The sequence below is a fragment of the Trypanosoma cruzi genome, genomic scaffold (assembly GCF_000209065.1).
Source record: "Trypanosoma cruzi strain CL Brener 1047053516747 genomic scaffold, whole genome shotgun sequence".
Classification (NCBI taxonomy): domain Eukaryota; phylum Euglenozoa; class Kinetoplastea; order Trypanosomatida; family Trypanosomatidae; genus Trypanosoma; species Trypanosoma cruzi.
In genome coordinates this window covers 3903-11315 of record NW_001849531.1, presented here as the reverse complement: position 1 = coordinate 11315, position 7413 = coordinate 3903, and the positions used below count along the sequence as shown (strand labels likewise).

Sequence of the window (7413 nt, the reverse complement as noted above, 5' to 3'; positions counted from 1 at the left end):
TAAAAGAGTACCTCAAATTCTCCCTCATTTACTCGACTTGGGAAGAACTCGCGAAGTCTTAGAGCGGCATTAAGATCACCAACTGTGGGTCGTGCCCTACGCTGCGGCCAGACCGGGGCTGAAATTTGATGCAACCAGGCCGAAATGTACAACAGGTAATTCACGGTTGAGACATCGCTGCACTCTTGCATGGTCACTGCCAATCCAAGGGAGGAAAGAACGACGGCGGCAATCGTGGAGAAAGTTTGACAGCAGTCATGGGTCAGTGGCGGCATCAATTTTGTTCTCCCATCACGAGCGTCAAATTGCGAGCATGAGCCCCGAATACAAACTATCGTGTTTTCAATGAAAAAGTCGTACCCTCCATCTCTAAGAGTCGCTATGTCATTTAAACTAATGTCAGTCAACCGGCCTTGGATGCGATGGAGACGCTGTTGCTCACGCAAGGCCCTGCGCTGCATCCTATTCGAGTCGTTTTTTGCACCTTCAACTTCAGCAATGACTTCAGCGTTGGCACTCGTGCTACCCTCCAACATATTTCGCTGATCCGCCAAAAGCGACGCGGTCGACACCGTCGAGCTCTCTTCAGCGCTCATCACACACTTTTGGAAAGGGTTTAATAATGAAAATTCATAAGAATGTAGCAACCAAAGAAACAAACAAAAGAAGACAAAAAAGAGGAAAAAAGAAGAAATTGCGAAATTCAATGGTTGACGATGAGAGGACGTTCATTGCTGTCACGTTTGCATCTCCACCTTTTTCTTCTCCCCCCTCCCTCCAAAAAAAAAAAAAAAAATCATAATTTGTGGAAAGCACAAAGAAAGTGAATAATTAAAAAGCATATTCCTTCTTCCTACGGAGTCCTTACTTCTTGGCGAGTGTCTTCTGAATTCGACCCACCAAACTTACGCTGTTATCAGTGGCGCCATCGGCTGCAACGGCAACCGGAGTGTTCCAGTCAGGCGCACCCCTGACAAAAACCTCCTGGTTAAACCGAATGACACCTTCCTCCTTATCCCAGTGGATGTCGGGGTAAATCCGAGCAAGTTTGGTGAGTGTATCAAGTGCTGCAATGGGGGTATCCTTGTCTTCGGTCTGGAGCAGAACCGTCCGCTTCTCTCTTGCAACGCGAAGCTGCGAGTTCGCGTATTTGAAAAGCGAGCGTTCGCGGCCAGCATGCATGGAAGGCAAGCGAGACCTGAGGTCCAGCTGCGGTGGAAGCTTCTCAGCCTCTGCATCATTGACAACGCTGACTTCTTTAATAAAACGCGTCCTGATAATCTTCACGTTCGGATTGTTCCCTGAAATTCCCTGGAAGAGCACAAGAAGCTCCTCAGCGGGGCTGTACGTAAATACTGTACCCCTCACGGTGGAGCCATCCAGCAACACGAGCGCCACATGCACACCAACGGCTTGGGTCTCTGAAAGGGAGCTTGGCATCATTAAATGCTACTGCTACTGCTGTTTCTGGTGCGATCTATCGAAAATAACAGGCTTGCCTAGTAATTTTTTAGTTAACGGAAATAATCTGCGGTAAAAATAAAAGGGAAAAATAATTTAAAAAATGAATCATAATTAAAAAACCAAAAGTAACAAGTTTGTGGCCCTTTGACACCCGTCTTTTTTCCTTTTTTCGTTCCAATAAGAAGCGAAGAAGCGGGGATGATTAATGACCGTCGTGTCGTATCACCACCACACTTCCGACCTGTGTGGAAGAATGACGTCCCTGTCCAACAGGCAAAAAAAAAAAAAAAAAAAACTTTGTGACGCATAAATAAATGTAAAAACGAGAAAAATATGCAAAACTTTTTTTTTTGTTTGTTTGTTTCTTCTTCGTTTGTGGGTGGTAACTTCCTTGTCTTCTGTTCCTTCATGTAAATGGTCTCTCCTAGCCCCTGTTCCCTCTTCTCTTTCCCTTTTTTCCTTCAATTTAGGCATGAAAGACGTAGTGCATCCCTCTCTTGGCGTAAACAAAGACGTTCTTCGACCTTGCGTAATTGAGAATTTCCCTTCCTGGAACAGAAGATGAACCAATAAAGAGGTGTGTACGCTTTGACAAGAGATTGGAGTACATCTCCTTCAACTGCCGGTGGCGGTCACCCTCCGGTGGCTCATTTGACCACTCCTTGAGAAACTGGTACGTGCCTGCTAAGTTGTTGATGTGAGCTGGCGATAGGGAATTATGGCAACTGACAAGACCGGAATCGTTGGGGGCGCTTAAAATACCGTCAAACCAGATGGTGGGTGGAATTTTATCCTGGTTTGTCGCATTAAACTTGTTCCGCACCTCCATATCCGCCGCGCGAAAAACAAACTTGTAGTCTATGGGGTCCACGCGATGGTCCATCGTGAACGGGGAGCCCGCACTACAGCAAATGGCTCTCATGGTGCTGTAGCTGGCGTTGTTTTTCGCTCGGCGCGGCAGCAGCTGGTAGAGATTATCTTCCCTATGAACGGTGAGAAGATCTGCCCAGCCGTCAAGGAGCACCGGCTGCCCTGCGGGGTGTTGAGAGGGAATCGTTCCAAATTGCTGCATAACGGCCTGTTGCTCGGGTGAAATGGCCTCAAACACAAGAGACTTTGCCTCGTACGCATCAAAAACTCGATTATGAAGCTTTTGCTGCGTCACATTCCCTGACATATCGCGAAGACGAACCACCAAAGTCTGAAGCGTTGTGTTCAGTAGCGACATTTCGCTGGCTTATCTATCCGCCTCCGCCACCACCACCCTCCTTTTATCTAAAAACTGCGCAATGATGTACTCGAAAACAAAGAAAAAAAAACAAGAAAAAAAGTTCGGCAGATGTACATATGAAAGAAATAATAATAACAACAATAATAAAAACAACACATCCATTTATTATTATTACTATTATTATTTACTAAAACAATAAAAAATATATGATTCGTATCCATAGTAATCCATACACGTGAATATGCACATTCCACGCAAATCCGTATATATATATATATATATATTTATGCATACTGAAGAAATTTTTCCTAAAACACCACTCATTACTCCCGTTCACTTTGCTCTTCACTTCCAAAGACCCATTGCATCCGCTACACGTGAAGTAACTGTGCTTCTTTTCCGGTCGTAATAGCGATCCACTGCTCATTTTGAGAAGACCACGAAATGTTATTAATGGGGTGTTCTCCTTTATAGTTCATGATGCACTTGGGTGCCACATTCGGAAGCCCATTGATGTCCCAAATGTATGCTGTGCCATCTTCTCCAGCACTGCAAAGATTTGTCACGGAGTTTGGCGCCCAGCAAACGCTGTTGATTGGCTGGGGTCGAACATTTCGCAATACACCCACGGGAACAGCAGGAAAACGCGTATCCAAAACAATCACTTCGGTACCCTCAACACCAAATGTAGAGAGATAAGTCTGATCAAGCTTGTCCCATGCCACCCGCAGGAGGGGCGATAAAGAGTGAGATTCGTACAGAATTGTACAGTGCTCAATTTCCCTCAAGTCAAATATGCGGACTGAGCCATCCGCGCCGCAACTCGCAAAAGTGTGGGTCCCCTTTGCAAACGCAATGTCATAGACATCCTTGTCATGCGCAATCAGCCGCGTGTTTTTCCCACTCTCAATGTCCCAAATTGTGACTGTTGTGTCAACGCTGCAGCAGCCGACAATATTGGGGTCATCGCTGTTCCAATCACATGAGGTTACAGGGAAACAAAACTCATTCTGCTGTTTCCCACTATCAAAGACTGTTTTAAACACCACATGGGAGTCAATGTGGTCCCTTTTCGATGGCACCTTGCGTGGATCATCATTCTCTCGGTGCCTCTCATCACTATTTCGCTCTGGGGGCCCCTCCTTCACTTCCCACAAGCGAAGATAATCCGCCGTTGTGATGATGAGATCGGTCATGGTTTTTTGAGGGGCAAACATCACTTTGGTTGGCGGGTAGCAGTGCTCCCACGTTGCTCTACAGACCAATTCCCCTTCTTCATTTTTCTGAACAATGTCCACATGATTCTTGTACTCCTGTATGTACGAGGAAACAGCAAAGCGAAAGGGTGAATTTTCCCGCGTGCTCCATGAGAGACCGTTTGCCACCCACCCAGTGGAGTACGACAAAATACTCGGCCGCTGCTGCTGCTGCTGCTGCATCGCCTTTTCTAACTAAGCACAGATTGACTCAGAGGCAGCAACCCCAAAGGTTCCACACCTCTCACAAGAAGAGAATTAGAAAAAAAAAGCAAAAAAAAAAAAAAGGATTAAACACGCATGCAAGATCCACCTTGCAAGAGCATAAACAAATTGCGCAGCACCATCGTTCAAGTGCACAAAAAGTCACATGCGAAATAAAACCATCTCATATACATGCATTCATTCTAGCGCGGCTACAACAGAAAATAGCTTCAATTAAGATTCTTCAGCCAGTCTTTTTTTTAGAGCCTCCACCTCCGCCTTGAGGCACGCATTCTCCTGTTGGAGTGCCTCGTAGTCTGCAGAGGAAGCGCCACCAAGCACCTTCTTGATGAAATCCACCGGGTCCTCCGGCTTCTCCGGCTCTTCGTAGAGGTTCACAAGAACACGAGTCAAGGTGTCAATCACCTGCTTTCGCTCGAGGTACTTGCGAAACTCCTCCTTCTTCGCTTCACTGGACTGATAAGACATGTCTTGTAGGCGTGGGTGCCGAAGCGTGTGCTTAATCTCGTTTCTTTTATTTTCTTTTCTTTTCTGTGGTTGCCTCTTCCAAGCTGTCCCCGCGGGAACCAACAAAAAAAAGGAAGAAAAAAAAAAAAAGGGAAGAAAGAAATAGACAAAAAATCAAAATGACGTCAAGAAGCGGGAGTGTCGTGTGCAGCAGACGCGTGTTTCTTTTGGTTATCTCCCCCTGCCCCTCATTCCACTAAAAAGGGAAGGGAGAGAACGTTTCCCACTTCGCCCCGTGAGGAAGTTGGAGGAAAATGAAATGCGCCTCCCGTGAAGCTTACAGGCGGGAGCAGACTGCCATGAACGCATAAGAACAAAAACACAATAAAATACCAAATGTCAATCCTTCTCTCCCAGCAGCACCGTGCGTGATGACATTTTTCACGAGACAACTCTGCATCTGTGACACTCCTTGTTTTTTCCCTTTTGCATATTTGTGTGCTCTTCTCCTCCTTGTTGCGCCTCACGGACAAAAGAAAAAAAACACATATATGGGGAAAGACTAGTCGTTCTTCTGGGCGCACCGCTTAAACGGCACCTTGATGCGGTCGTCACGCCGCACAACCCTCTTGGGCGCCGCATTCCACAGGCGAGAAATAATCACAAAAACCGCGAGAATGTGTGCGATGGCAACAACAGCAACAAAGCACCACACACCGTACAGCTCCAGGTTCATTTCTTGGAATGGTGCTTTTAGGAAGTGTTGATGGCAGAGAGAGAAGGCGGAAAATAGGTAGCTGTAAGCGAAACCACGCGCACACAAAAATTACCACCACCACGCAGCAAGCCCAGGCACTATTCACACACCACCACGCACATGCTTGTGTTTCAAAAAAAAAAAAAAAAAAAAAAATAGAAAAAAAAAAGGGAATACACATTAACTCCTGGTAGTTCAACTCATTTGGGCGCCAGTCTTATGTATACGTGTAAAGGATAAATGTACACACATATATATATATATATATATATATATATATATATATTGTCTTCAGTGGGAGGAATTTTTTTTTTTTATATATTTAAGGAATTCATTCAAAAACGGTGGCGAGGTCACTGCAAACACCATTATACACGGACGTACACAGCGTAATGTTTTTGTAGGCCCTTTCGCGCTGTACGTTGGGCATCTTCACTGGCGTTCATGGCGTAGCCCAGCACTTTTCGCGTCATGGCATCGCTCTGAAGTTCCTCCTCACTCATTCGACGGAAGAGTGGGCATCCATCCAGGCACGAGACCATCCACTGCTCCAGCTCCTCAACATCCGACACGGTGAAGAGAAGTCCCCCAATTTTCAGCCAGTAGGCATACTCATGAACGAGCCCGGGTGAAATAATGCGCCGGCGAATATTCTTCTTCTTCCAGTGCGGGTCCGGGTAGCAAAAGAAAAGGACCCGCAGTTGCCCCTTGCGGAAGCAGTTCGAGCCAAACTTCATCACATTCATCTGCTCAAACCACAAATTGCAAAAGTGATGACAGGAATCGGAGGTGGCCTCTCGAAGGCCCAACGTTTTTTCTTGGGCAAACTTAACGACCTTGGGGCGTATCTCAAGACCCAGCATGCATGCATCGGGATACTCCTGCGAAAGTGCAAAAAGCATGCCACCGAACGCACACCCCACATCCACAAATTCAACCACCGGATTGCGCATCGCGGGGTAAAAATCCGCACATCGGGCCTGCAGCTCCAACGGGTTGTCGGGATGTGCGTCAAGGTTTTCGGCCAGCGGGTTCCGATGCGGACGAGTACGGATCGGCAGGCGGGTCCACTTCGGCTGCACAGCACTTGTCATTTCCCCAACTACCAAAAGCTGCCGACGAAAAAATGAGCCTTAAAACAGCAATGGGAAATGACATTCAAAAAGTAAAGCAGATTCAACTGCAGGAAAAGCAATCAGCTTCACCCCATCGCACACAAATAGACAATTATTATCCCTCTTTTTTTTTTTTCTTTCGTTTTCTTCTCCATCTCACAAGAAATTGTGAGACTGTGAAAAAGCATCGAGGCACTGTCTCCAAAATTTCCACAAGTGCCAACATTATAATCACAGACACTCCCCGTCAGATAAAAATACAAACTCATACAAGCACACGCTCTCACACTCTTAGCCTTGTCTTTACAATGACCTTTTGGCATGCATTTGCTTGAGACGCTTCTTCAACTGTGCATTTTCAGCCACTAATTGCTCCAGTTCCATTGTAACTCGCCCCAGAACTGTGTTGCATTCTTCTTGTTCCGCTTGGTGCCTGCTCCTAACACTTGCCAATTCTGCCTGAAGCTCCTCCCGTTCCTTCTCACTGCGCCTCTCCAGCACCCTGTAGTTTTCTTCCAATATCGCCAACTCCTTGTTTAGCGCCCCAATTGTCATTTCATTTGCCTTTAGTTGTGGAATCAACTCTTCTTCATCGATATCACCACCACCACCAATGCTATTCTTTGCTGCCAAAGAGTCTGGCTTCGGTCGAGCCGGCGATCCACTAGACAACCGCAGCTGTTCAATGGTTCGTTCCTGACGCTCCATCGTTTTACGCAGATGATGCAGCTCCTTAACGTTATTCTGTTCACTATCCAGGGCCTTTTGGAGAAACGCAATGCGCCGCGCCGCCTCCTTCTTTTCACTGTCGCGGAGCTTCACTTCCTGCACAAGTGCCGTCACCTTTTGACGCAGCTCTCGAATTTCATCTAACTGGCTCACGGGAACGGAACTCGGGGCACGAACCTTCAAAACGGC

At 46.6% G+C, this 7413-nt stretch overlaps 7 protein-coding genes across 7 annotated transcripts, besides 12 other annotated features; all 7 read right to left on the bottom strand.

Moving 5' to 3' along the window:
* Nucleotides 1–596, bottom strand: Tc00.1047053510429.59 (hypothetical protein, conserved; the record flags this gene model as incomplete). The annotated part of the gene is made up of 1 exon (XM_800063.1): nt 1–596. A coding segment is annotated over one exon (596 nt), but the record flags the coding sequence as incomplete, so codon positions are not given.
* Nucleotides 1–7413: a sequence feature (heterozygous, Esmeraldo-like haplotype).
* Nucleotides 650–694: a sequence feature (T-rich).
* On the bottom strand, nt 865–1443 carry Tc00.1047053510429.50 (p21 antigen protein, putative; the record flags this gene model as incomplete). The annotated part of the gene is made up of 1 exon (XM_800061.1): nt 865–1443. The coding sequence occupies one exon, from the start codon at nt 1441–1443 to the stop codon at nt 865–867; it is 579 nt and encodes a 192-aa protein (XP_805154.1).
* Nucleotides 1549–1583: a sequence feature (AT_rich).
* Nucleotides 1740–1759: a microsatellite.
* Tc00.1047053510429.40 (hypothetical protein, conserved) lies at nt 1931–2692 on the bottom strand (the record flags this gene model as incomplete). Its single annotated transcript, XM_800060.1, has 1 exon — nt 1931–2692. The coding sequence occupies one exon, from the start codon at nt 2690–2692 to the stop codon at nt 1931–1933; it is 762 nt and encodes a 253-aa protein (XP_805153.1).
* Nucleotides 2858–2880: a microsatellite.
* Nucleotides 2959–2988: a microsatellite.
* Nucleotides 3067–4134, bottom strand: Tc00.1047053510429.30 (hypothetical protein, conserved; the record flags this gene model as incomplete). Its single annotated transcript, XM_800059.1, has 1 exon — nt 3067–4134. One exon carries the CDS (start codon nt 4132–4134, stop codon nt 3067–3069), a length of 1068 nt encoding a protein of 355 aa, XP_805152.1.
* Nucleotides 4110–4132: a microsatellite.
* Tc00.1047053510429.24 (hypothetical protein, conserved) lies at nt 4390–4644 on the bottom strand (the record flags this gene model as incomplete). The annotated part of the gene is made up of 1 exon (XM_800062.1): nt 4390–4644. One exon carries the CDS (start codon nt 4642–4644, stop codon nt 4390–4392), a length of 255 nt encoding a protein of 84 aa, XP_805155.1.
* Nucleotides 4685–4709: a microsatellite.
* Nucleotides 4748–4797: a sequence feature (T-rich).
* Nucleotides 5514–5549: a microsatellite.
* Nucleotides 5617–5666: a microsatellite.
* Nucleotides 5683–5706: a sequence feature (AT_rich).
* Nucleotides 5749–6474, bottom strand: Tc00.1047053510429.20 (tRNA (guanine-N(7)-)-methyltransferase, putative; the record flags this gene model as incomplete). Its single annotated transcript, XM_800058.1, has 1 exon — nt 5749–6474. The coding sequence occupies one exon, from the start codon at nt 6472–6474 to the stop codon at nt 5749–5751; it is 726 nt and encodes a 241-aa protein (XP_805151.1).
* Tc00.1047053510429.10 (hypothetical protein, conserved) lies at nt 6799–7413 on the bottom strand (the record flags this gene model as incomplete). Its single annotated transcript, XM_800057.1, has 1 exon — nt 6799–7413. A coding segment is annotated over one exon (615 nt), but the record flags the coding sequence as incomplete, so codon positions are not given.